Consider the following 21,390-nt stretch of genomic DNA (forward strand, 5'->3'; position numbering starts at 1 on the left):
TTTTCAAGCTTCACTCTGGCAGTCCCTGGTTGTTGTTTTATGGGATGGAGGGGAGCCAAACAGTGAGAGCTTCAGTCCTGACCTTGACCTTGCCTACAGCCCTTGGAGCTGGGACAGAGAGGCCAGTGCTTCTGGATCAAGCAGGGATACGTGGCCATCCATGTCTGACATTTCTTGCTTCTCTTCCATTGTTCATACAGTGTACAAGTGCTCTACCTTGCTTGTCCTTTCTCTCTCAATTAGCAACCAGCAGGATTTCCTACCTTTTCCTTTGGGAGGCTTGCTCTTGCGTTCCCCATCCTCACTGCAGCTTGTTGGAGAATGAACCTGTCCCAGCACACTGTGAAAGGTTACAAAACCATCTTAAATGCTTCTGACCCATATGAAACTCCCTTCTGATGCTTGGCTGCCCCATGTTTCTAAGAAACAAGCACATACTGGGGATTAAAGCTTAACTCTCCTGCCTGCCTGTTTCACAACTCCAGAGCCAGCCTTTGTGCTGGCTGCGCCCTGGGAGGTGAGACTGGGCTGTGGTTGGCCAACCCCCTGTTGCTTTCAGAGGAAAATGGCCAAATCTCTGTTTTAAGACGTGTTGGGGAATTATGCTTATTTTTCTGTTGTGCTGCTGCAGTCTGATCCTGGGCGGTGCTGAGATTTTAGAGCTTGGAACTTGGAAATCTGGGCTGCAAAATATTCCTAGAGAAAGTGCACAGGGACTCACAGGCAGACCCAGCCAAATCCTCATCCTCAAGTGTTTCTGTGATGTAGCACGTGTTAGAAATCCCTGCTGAAAGGCTGAATGCTGGTATTCGTCACTGGCAGACAGAAGACGCAGGTTTGCGCTGTCACAGCAGTGGAGCACTGAGCACTGTTGGGATGTCCCAGGTGCCTTCTGGCTATGGACTGAACTAGTGACCACCTAACTCTACAAGACCACAGCTAAACCATGTCCCTTAACACCACATCCACACTGCTCTTAAATACCACCAGGGATGGTGGCTCTACCACTTCCCTGAGCAGCCTGTTCCAATGCTTTGAAGCTTAGTAAAGGCCAGCAGAAGTCATTACTATTGAAACTTTAATCTTTTAGCAGAATGTTGGTGCAAGCTGAGGCTAGAGGCATAGGGGCCTGAAGGAGCCAAGACATCTGCTCGACAGCATATAGGGGCATTAGTCAAGAAACTCACAAGTATTATCTGTATCGACCTAATTAATCTCCAGCTCTGCCTTTGGTGCGACAGGTGCAGGTAGAGTGGATGTTCATGTCCTGAGGCGTGAACAGCTGAAGGCTGTCTGCAGCAGTGTCCACTGGGCTCCAGGCTGTTGAAATGGAAGGCGTTATTCTCCCTGCTGAAGGCAGATCAAAGGCGTTGAAAGGAAAGACAAACAGAAGGGAGAAAGATAAGGAGCTGGGATAGCAGTGGTCATTAATGCCATCATTTCTCAGTGTGACAGCCAGACACAGATGCTAGTGACAAGCAGAGCATTTTTCAGGTGCCAGAACCTCAGTCATGTTTTGACAACCAATATGACAAAGTGGTCCAGATCCCTTTCTTGAAAATGCCATCCCATAAAGGCAAGAGGTGCTCTGCACGGCTGCCTGGCATGGCTGGAGGTGCTGCCCTGCAAAAGGATGTTTCCATGAGCAGGGGAATGCAGGAAGGGCTAAAGGCGCACATCTCTGCTGTATGGGACCTGTTGAATCAGGGCCTGAACCTCTGATTGACCACCTGAGGTGAGCAATGAGTCAGCCATGGGAGCACAGGTGAAGGCAATTTCACCAGTGAGACCAGAAGGGGTAGAGCCTGGCTGTATCTCTCCTAGACCCCATTTAAGGGCTAACTGTCACTGGGGAAGGTTATCTTTCTAGAGATTGCTCTTGGAGTTTTCTCTGCAAGCCTACACAGGTGAGCATTTTTCATTTATTTCCAATTATCTCTTTTTAATTATACCACTCTATTTTTGTTGATTATACCTCTTGGAATCAATTTATCTCTTTTCTCACAGCTCCCCCCATCTCCCCTTTCACACAAAGCAGGATCCAAGTGTGCTGGTGATTTCAAGGAGCAGATTTTGTTCCTTTTGTTCCTCCGTTCTTAGGGTGTTTATCTTGCTAACTCCCCAGGCCATTTCCTTGTTCCACCAGTCTTAATCTCAGGCCTTAATCTGCCTTGCGTCAGGACTAGGGGCAGCTGCAAAGCAAAGGTACCATGGTAGAGGCTTTTAGGCTTTTCCTAATGCTTTGCATTCTCCCTTCCCCCACATGATGCTGTTTCAGCTCTCCCCACCGCTGGGGCTGGGCTATAATGTGCACCATATGTAGGACAGGAAGCCCCTCATATGGGAAGGAATGCACAGTCCCCAGCATGACACCACACCAAAAAAGCAAGGGCTGGCTCTGATGCTGGGCCTCTGAGTGGAAATGAGCCTCTCCAAAGCACCTGGCTGAGAATGAAGGTGCTTTGCCATATGGGGTGTGCTGTTTAAGTCACCAAGTTGCTCTTAATATTCCAGAAACGGATGACCCCAATGCGATCCTGTGTGCCTACCCAGTGAACAACTGCGTCATGAAGTTCACCTACTCGGAACTCGCCAGTGGGAAGTCCAACCTCACTGTCCTTAAAGAGCCAGGTTGGGCCTCCTCCATTTTCCCTGTTGACAGCATGAGAGGGGACAAGGCTGCACGCAGGTGCAGAATAATTGAGATGATTTAGCAGGGCTGAAACACAGAACCAAGTGCTTCCAGTGTGTTTAATGAAAGGCCTCTAAGAGTGTGATATGCACCTGAGCTGCCAGCATTACTAGCAGGTGGCCTAAGAGCTTCCTGCCAGATCAGGTTGCTGAAATGAAACAGAGCCTGCTCAGGAAGCAGCAAATATGCCATACCCTGGTTAGGAGACAGAGCCACTGGGAGGTGAAACATGAGGTGGGAAAACAGGAGCTACTGTTCTGAAGTGAGGCTGCTAGGCATACCACCACAGGTCCTGTGGATTTCTGCTTTTCCACTAACCAGCTCTGTTCCCAGCAGTGCAGTACCTTGTCCCAGCCCTCTCGGAACAGCTGTCCCCTGCGTATTGCTTTCATCCCATACAGAGCATGTTTCTCAGAGGAAACCCCATATGGCATTGCAGGAAGAGCTGGCAAACGCCCAGTGGGAGCTTATCATGCTCTGCTTGGGTCCTCTTGAGGACACAGGCCAGGATGGGAAGTCCTAGGGGAGGCACATTTTATTTCTTTGAGGCCGCAGCTTGCACTTAATTGAAAGACCAGTTGATTAAGTTAAAGTGGTTAAGATCCCTTCCTTTATGGAGAGGACTATTGTTTGGTTTTTTTCAGTTCAGTCTCTGCTTCCAGTGCTGCCCCCAAAGCCACTTGCTCAGCTGTGCTCTTGTTACCCTCACCTGGGATGCACCTGCCCCAGAGCTGATTTCCTTCTCCTGCCTCCTTTCCAGCATGCAGCTCGGCCCCCAGTGCCATCACCATAGTGCTGGCTGTCATTGGCAGCGTGGTGCTGATTGGCACCATCCTGCTGGGGCTCTGGAAGCTGCTCGTCACCATTCACGACAGGAGGGAGTTCGATCGATTCCAGAGTGAACGCACCAGGGCAAGATATGAAATGGTGAGTGCTTTGGGTGCTGCTGGGTGGACCCTTGGCATTGTAGTAAACAACTGCAATGGTGGAAAACAGGGAGATGAATGTGTGTGTGCTGTGCTTGTGGGAACATCAGGTGGACAGGTCTATGAGGAAGCATTCTGGGAAGGCTTCCTGGCCATGGGGTCACTCAGCATTTGAGGGTATCAAATGGGACATTAGGTAGAGTCTGTCAAAGCCACATCTAAGGTTATATGTAGAGCAGGAAGGGGAGAGTGGAAGAGGCTGCCCAGAGAAGCTGTGCATGTCCCATACCCAGAGGTGCTCTGGGTTGGATGAGGCTTGGAACAAACTGATCTACTGGGCAGTGATCCTACCCCTGGAACCAGATGGGCTTTGAGATCCCTTCCCAACCAACCATTTGATGATTCTGTGAGATTACAAATAGCTTTGCCGTGACACAGGTTTTGTTCTTTGTTCATTTTTCCAAAGGCATCCAATCCTCTCTATCGAAAGCCCATTTCTACGCATAATGTAGAGTTCACATTCAACAAGCTCAACAGATCTTACAATGGTACAGTTGACTGATCAGGTCTCAGCACGTGGGACCGCTGTGGACAATTGCTTGACTGTATTTGCTGCTTCTCGACTTGAAGATGGGATCCTCTTCAGGGGAGAGAATACTTTACAACAGGATTGGTCGGTGACGCGAGCCTGTTATTTGCACAGTAAGGAGAAAAGCAGCGTGTGTGCTGTCTGATTTGGGACGTGCCGATGCCATGGCAGGCTCAGCAGTTGTGCTCATGGATTCTGAGCCCTGTGACTCCACAGCCCAGGTTTCTGGACCTATGAAACCTGCCAACGAAGAGAACCAAGTGCCACATTGCAGCTTTAGACATATCCCATCCCACTAGAAAGGGTGAGTAGGTCAAAATCAGGGGAAGCCACGGCATTGCAGGTTGGGAGGGGGGAATTAGCCTAAAAAGAGGAGGGTGTTGGAAGCATTTGTGTAAGAAATTAGGATACAAGAGTTCTGCAGTCTTTAGGATTTTTTTTTTATATAAAAACAAAATAAAACTATTGTGCATATATGATGCTGAAAGTGGAGTCTGTTGAGCTTAATGAGCCCCCATGCTGATGGACTGATTGACCCGGGGCACCCTGCTGCCAGCACAGCATGTACTGCTTTCTTTATCAGCAGTGCCTTATCAGCTCGAGCACTGCAGCCAGGAGCTGTGGTGACACTGCACAAGGTATGTTGACTTAATGCTGTGGTGTTGACTGAGGGCAGTGACTGCCAGAAGCAGCTCACGTTCACTGTTGTTCGATGGCAGGGAGGCTGGGGGGAAGCCCCAGGGACATGGGAGTTTGGTCAGAGGAAGTCTTAAACAGCGAGCACCACTCCTGGGGCTTCACAAGCAGGCATGCAGCCTGCAGGGGGGCAGCTGTCAGCGCAGCGTGCCAGCTTCACGCCAGTCTTTGAGGGCTGCACAGCTGAGGTTTTAACACAAATAGAGCTGGAAGGTCCAGACAGGTTGCTGGTTGAACCTAGTTGAACCTAGTGTTGTTCCCCTGCCCCATGTTTTCCTCTGGAGCTGAGGTTTATGTTACCCCAGATGACAGCTGCAGCATTAAACCCCCGCAAGCTCTGCCCTGGGAGCGCAACAGGCCAGAGAGAAGCCAGAGCTACTGCTCTGCTTCTTTTCTTTTTTTCCTTGTCTCTTCATCCTGAACAGACCATGCAATACTCAGCTGCAGGAAGCTTGCCAAGGGAAAGCAAAAACAAACTGTGCTCGTTGTTTTGACTTGCTTTTCTCATTGGAAAACAGCCATGAACCCATCCTTCCGGATTTATTTTTTTTTATATATTTGTTTTTGCCTCTATAAACAGGAGCTCCTACTTGCTCAGTACAAACAGCTCTCCTTCAAGAAGCTTATAGGCCCCCTCTTCTCCTGCCAGTAGCACTGCAGGAACACAACAAACCCCACTAAAAATAGCTCAGAATGGGGATTGGTAACAGTGCAGCAAGTTGCACACAGTCAGCAGGGGATCAGGTGTTCTTAAAAAAAAACAAAACAAAACCCCAAACTGTGTTTTTTTTTCTTCATGCTGGAATTTTTAATTCAGAATCCAGCACATCCTTTGGATGATCTCCAAGTCAGACTGAGCAAAGGTTTCTTGAAGTAGCACAAAGGCTGGAGGGCTACAGAATGACACTGAGGTTGGCACAGGAGCTGGAAGAGCAGAGCTGCTCAAGGCACACCATAGCTGTGCACTACTGTTCTGCATGTGCCTCTCCCTGCAGTTTCACAAGAAATAGGAAAGGTCTGAGCACAGCCAAGGGCAACAGCAGCTGTTACTGTGGCCAGCTGGCTGCAGCAGCCAGTAATCTCATAGAAGCACAGCAGCTCTTCAGGGGAAGCTAGTGCTAACTGCATGTTTCCTACCTGGTGCTTCAAGGCCAAGCTCTACATCCAAAGGGCATCCTACATAGGGCGCAGGTTGGATCTGTTATAGATCAGCTTTAGCTTGGTTTATTTTGCTGCCACACACAAATCAACGCTTTCCCGGGCAAGGAAAGGGCCACAGGAAGGAAAGTGGTGGGGAAGAAAGGAAGGGCAGCAAATTTCTGACCTTACTTTGCCACCAAGAGCAGCCAATGCTATGAATACAGCTCTGCTGCAGTTGCATCTAAAAAGGAAAGGCACAGCCTGTGCCCCCTTTTCCAGCCTTTCTTTTGCAGGTTATCTTGAAGCTGTGGCATTTCCCAGGACGTCAGCATGAGCCGAGAACACAGGCAAGAGTAGCAGCTCTAGGAAGAGAAGCCTGGCTCACAATGAAGAGGTTGTTTGGGTGGAGCAAGGGTTGGGCCTTTAGATCGAGTTTGCTTTGCATCACTTCTAATATCAAAATCTTTATGTTAGTTGATTGCTTGTTTTTCTGAGCTCTCCTTCCAGGTTTAGCTTCTCCATAAGATTGCACATTAAAAAAAAAAAAAAAAAAAAGAAAAAGCCTAAGTGATGCTCAGAGTAGGAAGGTTTTACTTTACTGTATAAGCAGATCTGCCTTTACCCTTGGAGAGGTTAATGCCAAGCTTAGTCATGGGAATGGTGTATTTCAGTCAGCAGCAGTTTATTTGTGTCCCTAAATACACGCAGCCTGACCACAGCTAGCATTCCTGAATGAAAGCTGAAGCAGAAGGCAGCAGCTGGCTGCATGTGATGGAAAATGTCAGCATTTGTCTGGCCAAATAGGAGTCCGGATGCCATTGCAACATCAGGTCCTTGTGTTTCTGCAGCCACAGCTGGAGGCTGCTGTGCAGCCCTGGCCTGGGGTCTCACCTGCTCTCATCAGTGTATTACCCCATACTGCAGGTGTTTCTGGGACTGTGTGTTGAGAAAGGCCAATCAGGGCCTCCACTGCACACTCCATTGGCAGCTGTGTCCCCTGCACAGCAGAAACTTCTCAGTTCGGCTCTAAAACAACCTGTCAGCACTGCAGGAATGATCAGGCTTCCTCCTCTCCTCTGCACACTGGCCAGCTTCTCGCATCACCCTGCAGTTTCACAGCCTGAGCATGGATGAGCTTATGAGGAAAAAGTCAGAGCAGGACACGGGTCAGGCAGAAATGAAGCATCACAAATGAGTCAGCTCAAACCCACAGACTCACTGCTTTTAGCCTGCAAGAGTCTGAGAGAAAGCTGAAGCTCAAGCAGGCAAGAACTGGGCTGTAATTTGTGCAGTTAGTAAGACCATGGAGCTGCACTCGTCACTGTGGCACAGCCCAACCGTGACCTAACAGCTATTACAAACAAACAGAGCGCCCAGCCCTGTCTGTCTGTTCAATTACAAATCTTCCAAAACAGAACATTTCCCCAAGTTGGTGACTCCAAAACTCAGAAATGGAAACAAACTTCCTCTTGGTTATTGCACATTCCTTCGGTCCTTACTGTTTCCTAAAGGCAGTGCTTGTGTTGCCTCTTGAAAGCCCATACAAACAGCTTTCCACGTCCACTTAAGGGGAAGTGGTTTGGTTATTTTCTTCTGGAATTAGGTTTCAAATAACCGTTCATGAAACTGTTTATGGAAACAAAAATATGAGCTGTCAACTACTGGCCAATAAAGTGACGTTTGATCAGACCAAAGAATGAACGGCAAGACTTCCAGATTCATATATTATAATGCAAATGAGTTTTGTAAATTGTGACCTAGTTCCCATGTTAGAAACAGTTGGGACCAACAGCAGGAACTATGCTCTGAATGCAAGCAAGGGGGAAGCAAGGAAATTAACGTTTGTTCTTAATTTGAAATGGATATTTAATCGTGTTCAGGTGCCACAAAGAAGAGGCCCAAATGCTTGTTTGCTGTAATCACTCCAACACAAGAATGCGTGTAGGAGGTAGGAGCAAACGTGGCTTTGTTTTGCTAATTGAAATGTTTCACTGGTGTCAAATGAAGCACCGGAATAGAACTTACTTGCTATGACTGAGCACACAGTGGAGGTTGGTGAGCTGCAGCTTTCCAATCTGATGCTTACAACCTTTACTCCAAGTGTCTTAGATGGCAACTAGCTATTAGACGACAGCAATCACTCAGTTCGGTTGCTGTTTCTTCATCCTGATAAAGTAAAGTAGCTCTTGGATCTTCTTCAGAGTTCTAACTGTGTAAATATCAGACACCTACTTGGTGCAATTCAGCACAGTTAGTTAGTGGGAAATACTGGACTCACAGAACCCTGCTGGTGCTCCAGCAGTGACCACTCCACCCCCACCGGTGGCTGAGGCAGCTGCCTACTGAACCCAACTATGTTAAGTTGTGGATTCAGGTGGGGGAGTAACTTATTGAAAAGCAAGTAAACCTTCAGCTTAAGTATATCTAGAGTTGGTATCGTCAGTGGAAACTATTAGCTATGGAAGGGGTGGGCATCGACTCCCCTGAAAAAATAGAATCTCAGCTCCATCTGGTGGACAAAGCAGTTCACTGCAAAGCATTTGAAGTGAGGAAACCTCATTTCTGCTTCCTCAGGGCCACCGGGTCATTAATGAAAGGAAGGCAGTAAACAAATCCCAGAACCTCTGTTCACTTACTTGAAAGGTCTTGGAAACTTCTTGGAAGTTGATGCAAAACATCAGACTACCGCAGGGCAGCTCCTAGGAGCCAATGCATTCACTAAGTTCAGTGGCAAAGGGAAGCCAGGAAAGCCTTTGTCTTCCTGAGATGGAGTTCTCCACGTTAATATAGTATCTAAGAAGAATCTTGGACCAACCACAGAAAAACAGAACATATGCAGAGTAAATTCTGATTTTCTCTCCTCAAGAACACATTTATCAGCCCTGTAAGAGGCATCAGGGAAATGCAAAAGGAGGAGGTCATTAACCTCAGCATACCCAGACAGCTAGGAAGTTTTCAGCCACACATTTTTGAAGCCTGACTCCCAGCAGAGCACAAGGTCACAAAGACAAGAAGCATACCAGAGAGCCCTCAAATCCAAGCCTGTTTCTGTTTTTAGACAAGAAGCGAAAAACCTCCATTTGAACTTGAGCATCACCCTGTTCTCTTCATTTGAAAGGCTGGGAAAAAGAGTTAGTTACAATTAAGGCAAAGGAATTCTTACTGGATATAACTGTATCTATTCTACAGGCTTTTTAAAAAGGGACCCAGTTTTCTCTGTGTTTTACAGCAGCATAGGAACAGCAATGGTTTACAACTGTACCACCATTCATTCATCTGCCTTCTTCACACTTATTTCCTGTTAGCAATGAAAATTCAAGCCAATTTCCACTGTAGGTGGAAATTAAGACAGGTGTATTTAAGACAATTCCATCCCTTCTAATCCCAACCTTTCATACATGGTATTTCAAAGCAACACTTCTTCATAATCCCGAGGTGTGCAAAGTAATCCCCAGAAGTATCCCATAAATACTTTCAGAATAAGTCAACCAACCGAAAGCACGTCTTTGTTTCTCATTAGATCAGTCACCGCTTGCACTCAACAGCACAAAGACTTCTGTCAAAGCAGAAACAGAATCCAGAACAACGTTTACAGACACAAACAGAGCAGACCTGATTTATTTTTATAGCTCCCTGGCTCTGCAAATAAACAGCATTTCACATTGCCACCAAAAAAAAAAAAAAAAAAGACAGATACAATTAAAGGAAACAGGTAGCAAAATCAGCTCATGAAGTAACATGGAACTGGCAGACCTGGGCAATCCCTTGAGTGGGATGCAAAGTCAGTGTCACAGGTGGAGTTAATAAAGGTAAAACATTGTTCCCTAGTCAGAGGAACTGAAATGTGGGGAGGAGAAACTAGCAATAACAGCCAGGCACGTATCTTAGGAGTGCTTTCATTCATCATTTTTCAGTAGAGAAAAAATATTCAGACTAAAAAATAGACATAAAACTTTGGTCTCATACATCCAAATACTAAAAAAATTACTTAAAAACAATGATGGTGTGTACAGCTGTGTGCAATTAAAAATAATTAAGCCAGTAACAGATTTTTCTTCCAAGAGGGCATAACATTCTACTGGCTGAAATGTCTGTATATTTAAGTGGAAGTCTCACAATGATTGCAGCTCTGTTTTGACTACTGCATCAGCTTTGCTTACTGTCTAGAAAGGTGACCTACATTCAGTCTTATGCATGAACACCAAGCCTGCTTATGTAGCTCTCCCATGCCACCTTCCTGTACTTCTCTGCTTCTTGAATACGGTCTGAAGCTGATAAGATGCCACGTCCCACAATAATAATGTCTGAGCCTTTTTCACTGATCACTTCCTTGGGGCTTAGGTACTTCTGTCCAAAATTATCACCTGAAACAGATGAAACACATTTTTAAGTTTGTGCAAAACTGTATCTATTGCAAACTTTCAAAGGTGCTGGAACATGTATGTTATTTCACTTCTCACCCTACAAATCCATAGCACTTTGCCTCCAACTAAGGAGCCTCTACCTATTACACAGAGCAGATCTGACAGAATTCTCTTTTTCTATGTTCTACCAATTACAATAGATGGAACTGTTATTCAAAGGAACGGTGATTCCAATTACTGAAATAAACATCAGTCTCCTTCAAACAAGCAGAACTCCAAACACTAAAGTAGAAGCTGTGATTTCACTTCACATTTTGTAAGAATAAAGTAGTGCAGAGAAACACATCTTTCCTACCTGGATAAGTAATGGACAGACTATTTAGTAAGTTAGGACCTCCAATTCATTGATACTGTATCTATATCAGTATAAGTCTTGTTACAGTTAGACTTCAGTATCTAACAATGTTTTCTACCTGCTGAACAGTCATACATCTAAGCTAATGCCCATCTGGAGACATTTCACATGCTTAAGGACCATACTTCATGGTATACACAGACCTCAGCACAAGATCTAACAGAGAAGCTGTGTGGGATCTGGTTGTCTTTCAGAACTCCCGGGAAAGAGATCAGTGCATCAGAAATACACAAGGCAGCCTTGTGGGAAATGGCAAACACAGGCTCCTTTCTCTAGACATGAGTAACCCAATCCCCTTCAGAAGTCATTTTTTCCACTGAAGCCCAAATCGCTCACTGTATTTACAGACTGACTACTAATATTTCAGGCAAAGTTACCTCCAGCTTGCAGCTGTACTCCTGGAGTTAAGTGAAGAAATTCTGGTTTCTTACTAACTCTAGATCCAGATATGAATCCAAAAACAAAATCAGAGTTGTCTTCAGCCATCTGTACCTAAAAAGAAGCAATAAATTGCATTGAGTGATATATCTAAAATTAAGCTTGCCCACCATTCTGTTTCACAGAATTACAGAATGACCTGGGTTGGAAAGGACCTCAAGGATCATGAAGTCCCAACCCCCTGCCTAGCAGGGCCACCAAACTTCCATATTTACTAGATCAGGTTGCCCAGGGCCCCATCCAACCTGGCCTGGAACACCTCCAAGGATGGGGCATCCACAACCTCCCTGGGCAGCCTGTTCCAGGACCTAACCACTCTCCTAGTAAAGAACTTCCCCCTAACATCCAACCTAAATCTTCCCTCTTTCAACTTAAATCCATTTCCCCTTGTCCTGCTATTATCAGCCCTTTCAAAGAGTTTACTCCCCTCCTGGATATAGGTTCCCTTCAGGTACTGAAAGGCTGCAATGAGGTCACCCTGCAGCCTTCTTTTCTCCAGGTTGAACAAACCCAGCTCCCTCAGCCTGTCTTCATAGGGGAGGTGCTCCAGCCCCCTGATGATCTTCATCACTCTCCTCTGGATCCTTTCCAACAGCTCCATGTCTTTCTTGTACTGAGGGCTCCACACCTGGATAGAGTACTCCAGATGGGGCCTCACAAGAGCAGAGTAAAGAGGGAGAATCACTTCCCTGTCCCTGCTGGCCACCCCTCTCCTGATGGAGCCCAGGATACCATTTGCCTTCCTAGCTGCAAGAGCATACTGCTGGCTCATACTAAGTTTCTCATCCATCCGGACCCCCAGGTCCTTCTCTGCTGAGCTGCTCTCAAGGATCACTCTTCCCAGTCTGTACAGATGCCTGGAGTTCTTCCAGCCCAAGTGCAAAACCTTGCACTTTGCCATGTTGAACCTCATTAGGTTCACCTGGGCCCACCTTTCAAGTCTGTCAAGGTCCCTCTGAATGGTGTCCCTTCCTCCCTTCATATCAACCGCACCACTCAGCTTGGTGTCATCAGCAAACTTGCTGAGGGTGCACTCGATTCCATCATCGAAGTCACTGATAAAGATGTTAAAGAACTCATTCACTACCTCAGCTTTCTCTTCATCTGTTGAAGCCAGTCCTCCTTTTAAATTTACCAAAGAAGGTACACCTGTTTTGACCTGTCTCTTCTAGCCAATGTACCTGTAGAAAATCTTCTTATTGTTTCTAATGAATCTCTGCAGGGCAGGGGTATGAAATACTGGAGCTTGCAAGCTCTTGCTCTGCCAATATAGTCACCCAGCAGTGACTCATTCCTCACTGATAGTGCTGAGCTTGCAGATAGGAATGCAAAAGATACATTTGTTACTAAGTTATGAGTGAAAGTTCATTCAGTGTATTACTTATTACAATGTTACTGCCAATGAAAAAGACCTGGTGTGTTCACTAGAACTCACAGCATGAACTCCAACATCACTAGCCTGCAGATGTAACCTTCAAGTGCCACACAGTCTCCAGAGCTTCCACAGGAAGAAAACTTATCACGTAGCTGGAGAGACTTCTGGATGCGTAGATATCAGTGGCACACAAAACCTCCCCTGTTAGAGCATTTTACAAGCTGTTAACCTTAACCAATAGTGCCAACTTACTGCAGCTTTTGTGTATTCGCCAGTTGCAAGTGACCCCTGGGAGCTCATTTCAGCAATCAGAAGGCAGCCACGCTGCAGGGGAAGGCCCACTTCCTTCAGTCCTTTCACAACTCCAGAGCCTGGAACCACGTGTGCGTTAACCACATCTGACCAGGATGCTATTTTGAACACACCACCTATGAACACAGATACGTAGTGAAATTAGTCATCAGAAATGCATTAAACAAGAAACGTGACTTAAACAAAACAAGCAGTGCAATAAACCATCCCAATTTTAAAAGGCTTTTTACTACTGAAGCTTAACAGCCCAGTTTTATCAGACAAACCTGATGATTGCGGAATCACAAAGCTATGGTAAGCTACAAATTCTGCTCTCACAGATGCAACAGTATTCAAGCTCATAAGGAGAATAATATCAGAAAAGAGGAAAAAGCACTGGGCAGCTGCAAATGCAGTAACAAAGGAAAGCCACAAGAAGCATGCAAGCATACAATAGCGAGCTGCCTTACAAGCCACACACGCCCTTCTCCAGGCCAACAACCATTCAGAAGTACTTACTGAGCACAAGCATAGATTCATAAAAAGATTTAGGCTTTGGATAGGACCTCTGGAGGTCGTGCCCCATCAGCAGGGCTAACTCCAAAACTAGATCACGTTGCTCAGGGCCTCACTCCTAAAGTATTCTCCGAGGTCAGAGGTCCCACAGTCTCTCCTGACAACTTGTTCCAGTGCTGCAGATACACAGACTGGCAGCAAAATTATGGCACATCAAGGCTGACAATAATCACCTTCATACTGATGTTTCACCGTGTTTCCAATGTCTGCAAATTTCCTGTCTTCAAAAATCAAGAACTCGTGTTGATCTGCGAGTGCTCTCAGCTCCTTTACTACCTCTTGGGTGAAATCATTCAGGATATCGATATGAGTCTTTAGGATACAAATGCTGGGGCCCAGGCTGGCAGCCAACTGCAGCAGTTCTTTGGATTCCGTGACATCCGCAGAAAGGCATAAGTTTGTTTGCTTCTTTTCCATGAGCGTGAGAAGCCTGGCTGCAATAGGATGCACCCCGGGCAGCTCAGCACGAGCCCCGAAACTCAGCTCTTTACAGACTCTTTTCACTGGAGTGGGACCATTCTGAGCCCCTGGCTCAAACACATTCCCCTGAATGAAATTCTTCACCTTCTCAACCATCTCCACATCCACTTCTCCCTGTTGCTGGAGAATATCTAACATCCCAGACAACGTACACACCGAGTGCAGGCGAATTCCATGTTCTTCTAACCTGGCCTTCCCCCCTTGCTCCCTGTCCAGCAGCACTACAGCATCAGTGACTTTTAATCCTTCCTTCCGAAGAACTTCAGCAGTTTCCAGTACGCTGGATCCACTCGTTACCACATCTTCAATGATCAAACACGTTTCTCCTGGATTAATGGTGCCTTCTACCAGCCGCTTGGTACCTTGAAAATAAAAGGAAAACACTCTACTAAATAAAGTACAAAAGACCTCAGAATGTAGCCAATGTATCCAGATTTTAACCTGAGATGTTAACGTAAAGACTGTATTTGTTTCACATATAACCATATGCTGCAGTACAAATGGAACTGGGCTTCAGGCTTATAAGAATTTCATACTCACTGTCAATACGCAGAGGTGATTTATGTAGTTATTACCGATCCCAGATATCACATCCCAGCCGCTGCCTCATAATTCGTAGTCTGTTACTTTGCCAAGGGGATAAACCACACTTCACACAATCCATTACCAAAACCAACACCTTACAGACAGCACATCTTTTAACGCTCTTTAATGAAGCTCAGGACTATAAACTGAACCTTCAAAACATCAAAAATACTTCTCCTGTTACTTAAAATGTCTTTTAAACTAGCAAAGTTGCTGAAACTCTTCAACACGCTTGCTGTTTTCCACATGCATTATTCTATGCTTAATGTGCCTGTTGTTAGAACAGTCTGGAGGAGTAAAGCCCCAAAACACCTTTACCATAACCAACAATAGGCACAAGCCCATGAAAGGCCCCCCAGGGGACAGCAACAAAGGGCGCCCGGCTATCTGAGGAAGCAGGGAGCAGCGGGTGAACATTATGCAGCCTCTGCGGTGCTCAGACCATGACTGCCTCACAAGGATCAGCACAGCTTTGCAGTCTGTAACAACAGAAACATCCTGCCAGGCAGTTCATTGCTGTCACGACACGAGTCCTTATGTTCTCATGCCTAGTGCACTGACTAACAAAGGAGTAATGAGTTACGTTCAGGTTTAACAAACATCCTGTCTTTCTGAATGATGCTGGGAGAGAGCTCATCACACACACATCCAGCTGCCAGGGTTGGATAATACTATACTCTTTCTCCCTACAAGCACCTCGCCACTGCTTAAACCAAGATCAAGTAAAACTGATCTCTGCTACGTATAGAGCTAACTGCTTCTCACCTGGCCCACTTTGCCCACTGATTATAGGATATAAAAGTATAAGTGGTTGAGAGAAAATAGAAGAATAACACTTCCTTTTGGAGTTGATATGCAAAAAGTTGTTTGAGATCAAACATGGCCCCAGCCTCGGCATTATCAGAAACTGCATTAGAAACCTGCTTCTAGAAGAGGGCAGTAACCTACAGCAATGGTGCTAAAGGAAAAAAGACACTGTAGGAATAAAGAGGAAGCCTAAACCCTTCACCCCTAGTACAGCAGGAGCCCAGCTGAGGCTGGGGAGCATGGTTGGGTTGGGACATTGTAAGAGTGTATTGGCAGTAACTATACTGGTACTAACAAGAATGGCAATTACAAGGAAAATGGTGGAAATACAGAAGATATAAGGAAAAGGGAACTCACCAGAGCTGAGGCGATCCTCCCTGGCAAGCGATCTCCAAGAGATGCTGCCTCAGTGAGTGTCAGCCCTTAAATGAGGTCTCAGAGGAGGTGGAGTCGAACTCCACCCCTCCAGGGAGCACAGCTACATAACTTTCACCTGTGCTCCCACAGCTGACCCCACACTTGCCTCAGCTGATTAATCAGTGGTTCACACTGTGATTACCAATCTCCCATACATAAGAGATATGTTTTAAGGGAAAAAGGGCTGCTAATTGAGCTGGAGTGATAACCTGAAACTGCAACAGGTGCACGAAAGGAGACAAGAAGTAACGAGAAATTCATTATTTGCCGGTTTTACCGTAATCTTTTGCTTCTTTCCTCCGTATGAGCATCGGAATCTGATTTTCAGAGCTGATAATTGTGGCCATCGGCAAAGCCGTGTACGGAACGCCGCACACACAGTCATAGCGCAGAGCAGCGCCTTTTGCTGCTTGGAACAGAAGATCAGCAACCTATAAAACACGTATATTCTACGAGTCAGAGCGAACCGAGCGCTGCTCAACAGCACCTCCCTGTATTTCCAAACGCCTCCCCGACCCACGCCCGGCACCGCGACCCCAGGACCCCCCTAATATCCCACAGCACCATGCGGAGCAATGCGGGCCGGGAGGCCAGGCCGCGTAGATCCACGTAGACGGGCGATGCGATGCCGCTCCGCAGCACGAAGTCTCCGAATCGCACGGCCTGAGCCTCCAGCAGCGCCGCCGCCACCGCCGCCATCTTCCCTCCCGCTGCCCGGCGCCTAAAGATGACGGAAGTACCGACACTATTAACCGTCCCCCCGGCTCTCCCAGGCCGCGTTCCGGGTACACTTCGTTCCTCCTCCCCCATCACCGAGTCGGGAAATGAGACTGAGCCGCTGTTCTCTGAACAATTGAGTTTAATCCAAAATAAATAAAGAAAATAAAAGCCCAGAAACTGCATCGTTAGCACAGTCCGTTCATAAGGAGAGGGCACAGTCCGTAGTCGTGTCCATAGCGTTGGATCACACATGGCGTCGCAGTGCTTCAGTGCTGACATCATTAAGGCTGTGGTGTTACTTTGCACCTCGACAACACCGTGCCATCAGCTGGGCTGTCCCCCTTCCTCCTTCAGCTGGCTGTTGGAAAGCTGACGAGCACAGAGCTTTGCTCTTAGCAAACAAGGCTGAGACGGCCATGGTCTGCGCAGAGCCATGCTCACCCATCCCACCATTGCCACAGCCAACACATGGTGCTGACCCAGCACAGTGCCAGGCACAGCATGTGGTAGTACTGCAGGCCCAGCCCGGCAGCACTGGCCTCACATCCTTAGGAAGCACCATGTTGGGGATGGAACGCCGCCAATGAGCCGCAAAACAAACCCAGGCCTTGAGCTGGACATTTGTCTCTGGGAGTTTATATAGCCCAGGTCACCTGATGCAGCCCTCTCATTGCAAGGGCATTCGAATACAGTTATATATAGTCACATTGCACCACGCAGTTCTGCATTCAGCCTTTGTGGTGTTTGTAATGAGGCCCGCCGAGGGCACGGGCTTTGTCTCAGCATAACCTTAGGTTAAAAGTAACATTATTTTTAAGGTGTTAATGAAAATAAAGCCACTCAAAATAAAAAGGTGGTGGACTCAGAGAGCTTGGATTGCTTTAAAGAATTGTTAAAGCAGAATTTAAGCCTACAGTTTCTCTCTTCTGTTTTCATTCGATAGAAAAGACATAGTAAGGCTTAAATATTCCCCTAATCAATCCAACCTCTTCCCCCCAATAGGCCCACAGTGCCCGTTTTCACAGTTTGAAATGTGAATGCAGGACATAGCAAAATAAAATGATAAATAACTCCAGATTTCCTGTGATACGTGGGAATTTGTTTGTACTAGTGCCAAGCAGAAAGAGTGCTGTTTAAAGTGTACCCTCGGGCCCAATAAAAGCTGTGGGTTTTATAAACAACACTTCCATACACATCTTCTTAAAGGCAGCACAATCACAGCACAAAGAGCCAGCTTAGACAGATGGGAAGAAGCACAAAAAGTCCTGCAGTGAGGAAGTACCTGAGGCTGGAGCTAATTAAAGACACCTCTTGATGACTGCCGCCTGGAGATGTTTCAGTTTGCTGAGAAATTGCATACCTCACACTCTTGCTCAGGAGGAGAGTCTGTACTTTGTCTTCAAGGTACTACTGAACTGCTTGGAAAATTACTTGCTGCACTACAGAGGGAAACCAAAATGGATTCAGAAGGTTTAACCCTCCATGAACCCTCAAGCCTTCCCTCAGCTTCCCTCAGGATCAGATCAAGCATGCAGTCTTATATGCTGCCTCTGACTCTGTGTGGGTACCCAAGCTTACCCATCTGCCTGTGGCTCCCAGATCTTAAGGCCTGCAGCTCTGAGCATTGTAACTTGCTGTGTCTGACTGCTCTAGCATCTTGCTAGAGCAAGCACAAAGAGAAGGGCTGAGAATCCAAATGCCATGAAACTGAGCTCAGAGGTGAATCAGAAAGGCTAGCAGAGCCCTGGGAATTCACAATACTTGCAGAGTTTCTCTGTCACCTGCTGGCAGAACCAGCTTTTGCCCCTGAAGATGTATCGCAGGCTCACAGTGCAGTTAGTTGGATGGTGAATTGAATCTGGCTCTTGCCAAATGACAAGATATCTTGACAAGATATCTCCAGAGAGCCTCTGCTGAGTACACATGGCCAGAATAAGCCCTTTTCTTTAGGAAAAGCTTTGGTAACAACTGACACTTCCTGTTGCAGGCACAGCAGTGGCACCCAGCTCTGAGACAACGTACTCATAAGCCAAGGGGAAAAAAGTCTGATCATCAGCCTGGAAGGCTGCAGGGATTTATAGTGCAGCAGCCAGGGAGGTGCTTCCCCTTCCAATCCTGCTGCTAGACAGAAGACTTGGCCAGCTCACAGACTGCTGATCTGTCACTGCAGACTCCCTGCATTGCTTATACTCAAAGGCTGGCTCTGTCACTGTAACATCAATGTGACGATGTCACAACTTGGCTTGCAAGAGATAAATGTTTTAATTGTGGATTTTTATTTTTTATTTTTATTTTTTAAATTTTATTACAAATTAGACTTTGGACAAAAAAATATCCTCACAAAATGCTTTGGTGATGAGGTGCTAATGGCAGCTGAGATATTTACAAGACTGGAAACAAAACAAAGGACATACTTTAAACACTGAAAACGATTTTCAAGCTGTAAGCACGAGGATGGACTCACCACTTACCAACTGTACTTTGAAAGGCTTTAGATGGACTTTGGGCCAAGCAATTCTGAAGCTAGAAATGGAACAGGATCCTTTATATATATATATATTTATATATATATATGATACAATATATGTATACTGAAAACCTGTGATAGAAAAAAATTGTCTTCATCAGTCATCACCTAGTTTACAGATACTGCAAAAATTGGACTCAGCCTTTTCTCAATGCACAGGTTTTGCAAAAGATTTCTGTACAGTGTATATAAAATGCTTAAAAAAAAAAAACAACAAAACAACAAAACACCATCATAGTCCCGTTGTGCTTAGTCAGAAACAGCTGTATGCTCCAATGAATTCACTGCCTCAACCATAGCTCCAAAAGGTACTGCATGTTCACTTGATGCAGTAGAAAGCCCAAGGATTAACATGGGACTTCATTCTGAGCACTAACACATATAAGGATGTATCTAAGCCAAGCCACCACAGAAGCCGACCAACAGGCCTGATCTTGACAGTGAAGTCCTCACACAAATCATGGGACACCTGGGCATACAGAGCACGCAAAACCCATCTGGTAACCCAGAGCAAGCACGCAACGACTTCAGTGAGAACTGCATTCAGCCAAGTCCTGCGATACACACAAAGGTCAGCCTAAGCTTATTCTTCCACACACTATCCTACTCCTAATTTCTTGTACATTCAGAAATCAGTTCAGCAAGGTCAATAGGATTTCTGGTATGGCTGCCTCCCTAAGATTAAGGCAACTGCAGTTTTGGCTCTTGTCTCCAGTTGGTGTTTGCTGCCGCATATTGTGGAGATGCTTCCAGGAGGCGCCCATTGAAGAGGGCACCTAAGTACCTGTCACCGTTACCCTGCTTGCTTTAGTCCTGAGTAACTGAGGAGGTAATGGGACCTCTGGACAGATTTGTACCTTCAAATGCCAACACTGAATACAGAAGTATGTACAGAAGCTCTGCTTTGGGCCTGCTCACTCCCTGCACCATGCCTCAGGACCAGCAGTGTCGTGTCCAGGGAGGTGGGCATTACGTCCCAGGGTTCAGCCTGCTCATCAGGAAACTCTTTACACCAGGGACGGGGTGCACGTCATACTGGTGTCTGCGACGCTCAATGAAGGATGCTAAGCGGGAGGTATCCAGTGGGATTTTGGAGTAGCTGCCATTGTGTGGCTGCAGCCATGGGTGCTGTAAACAAGTGGCTGCTGTTGGCCTCCTCCTGAAGTCTTCCTGGAGGATGACGTTGATGAAATCCCGGGCGGCATGGCTCACATCAGAGAAGTACTCAGGCGGGAAGCTGAAATCGACTCTGCACACGTTGATACAAGTCTCCTCTTTGCTTTCATCTAGGAAGGGTGAGACACCGCTCAACATGACATAAGTGAGGACCCCAATGCTCCAGATGTCTGTGCTCAGGGACACAGGGAGGCCCTGGATAACTTCAGGGGCTGCAAACTCCGGGTTTCCAAGGAGATGGTGGACATGGTAATGGCCTGTGATTTGAACTGCATCTTCCAAATCAATGATCTTGACACGAGGAACCGGGATCCTTAAATCGATGAGCAGATTCTCTGGCTATTGAAAGGGGCACAATGAAAAACTTGATTATGCTTATTTTCCCTCACAACTATCTCTACATATTAACTATACTGACAGATTTTTTTGATCTCTGATAGATTCACTTAGATTCCACTTGTTTGTGTGACACCTGGATGACACAAACGTGTGTAATTTATAGCAGAAGTCTTCTTTGTAAAGCAAAGGTTAAACTTTCTGCCCACCACCTCTCTAGAGTCACATTTCCATGGATCTATCTTTTAGCTCCTCATCCTCATGCATATTCTATGCCTACAATGCACTGCTGTTCAAACCTCTCCGCTTGCTGTTTTTTTGTGCGGTCTGCACTGACGAGATTAATGTGTTCTGGAGCAAGATCTCAAGACAAGACATGGCAGGGTCTTAGGACAAGGCATGGCTAGATGCACTAGTAGTGCACATTCTGCTTCCTGCTCAGCAACAGAAGGTGCTTTATTTAGCATGCTTCACTCAGGAGAACTGTAAATAGGTCACAGAAAAATTGGCTTCCCACTTTGTTTTTGGGAAGTATCTTATGATCAAATAAAGAATTCAGTGCTGTTTCTTACCTAGAAGTGATGTCTATTTTTTTTTTTGACAGGTCCTATAAATACAGCAGAAAATACAAACAGCCTTACTGAAAGAAACCAGGATAATCTACAGTGTTTTGGGACTAATGCTCACAGAAGACACTGCACAAAAGGGATCTCTTCATATTTTCCTACTAGTAGCAGTGAGCAGCAACAGACTGAAAACACCACTTCATCTGACACGGCTGGGAGCTATAGGGCTAAGACAAGACCTCTGTGGAGCTGGACTGTCCACTCCACATGACAG

The 21,390-nt window shown here is 46.3% G+C and overlaps 3 protein-coding genes across 6 annotated transcripts in view; 1 reads left to right on the plus strand and 2 right to left on the minus strand.

Moving 5' to 3' along the window:
- ITGB5 (integrin subunit beta 5) overlaps positions 1–4,694 on the plus strand; it is a 38,940-nt gene extending 34,246 nt beyond the window's left edge. The window contains exons 13-15 of the mRNA XM_015868641.2: positions 2,515–2,631; positions 3,453–3,619; positions 4,085–4,694. Coding sequence (XP_015724127.2) covers positions 2,515–2,631; positions 3,453–3,619; positions 4,085–4,180 — 380 coding nt within the window. The 3' untranslated portion in view covers positions 4,181–4,694. The remainder of the gene's footprint in view (positions 1–2,514; positions 2,632–3,452; positions 3,620–4,084) is intronic.
- A 4,937-nt stretch (positions 4,695–9,631) lies between these two features.
- UMPS (uridine monophosphate synthetase) lies at positions 9,632–16,536 on the minus strand. Its single transcript, XM_015868647.2, has 6 exons — positions 16,356–16,536; positions 16,069–16,222; positions 13,676–14,344; positions 12,888–13,063; positions 11,200–11,314; positions 9,632–10,407 (listed from the first exon to the last, which is right to left on the minus strand). Exons 1-6 carry the CDS (start codon positions 16,488–16,490, stop codon positions 10,232–10,234), a joined length of 1,425 nt encoding a protein of 474 aa, XP_015724133.1. The 5' UTR covers positions 16,491–16,536; the 3' UTR covers positions 9,632–10,231.
- A 96-nt stretch (positions 16,537–16,632) lies between these two features.
- KALRN (kalirin RhoGEF kinase) overlaps positions 16,633–21,390 on the minus strand; it is a 434,957-nt gene continuing 430,199 nt past the window's right edge. For all 4 annotated transcript variants that reach the window (XM_032445881.1, XM_032445877.1, XM_032445875.1 and 1 more), the window contains one exon: positions 16,633–20,553. In XM_032445881.1, coding sequence (XP_032301772.1) covers positions 20,008–20,553 — 546 coding nt within the window. In that variant the 3' untranslated portion in view covers positions 16,633–20,007. The remainder of the gene's footprint in view (positions 20,554–21,390) is intronic.

This window comes from Coturnix japonica, chromosome 7, assembly GCF_001577835.2.
Source record: "Coturnix japonica isolate 7356 chromosome 7, Coturnix japonica 2.1, whole genome shotgun sequence".
Lineage (NCBI taxonomy): Eukaryota > Metazoa > Chordata > Aves > Galliformes > Phasianidae > Coturnix > Coturnix japonica.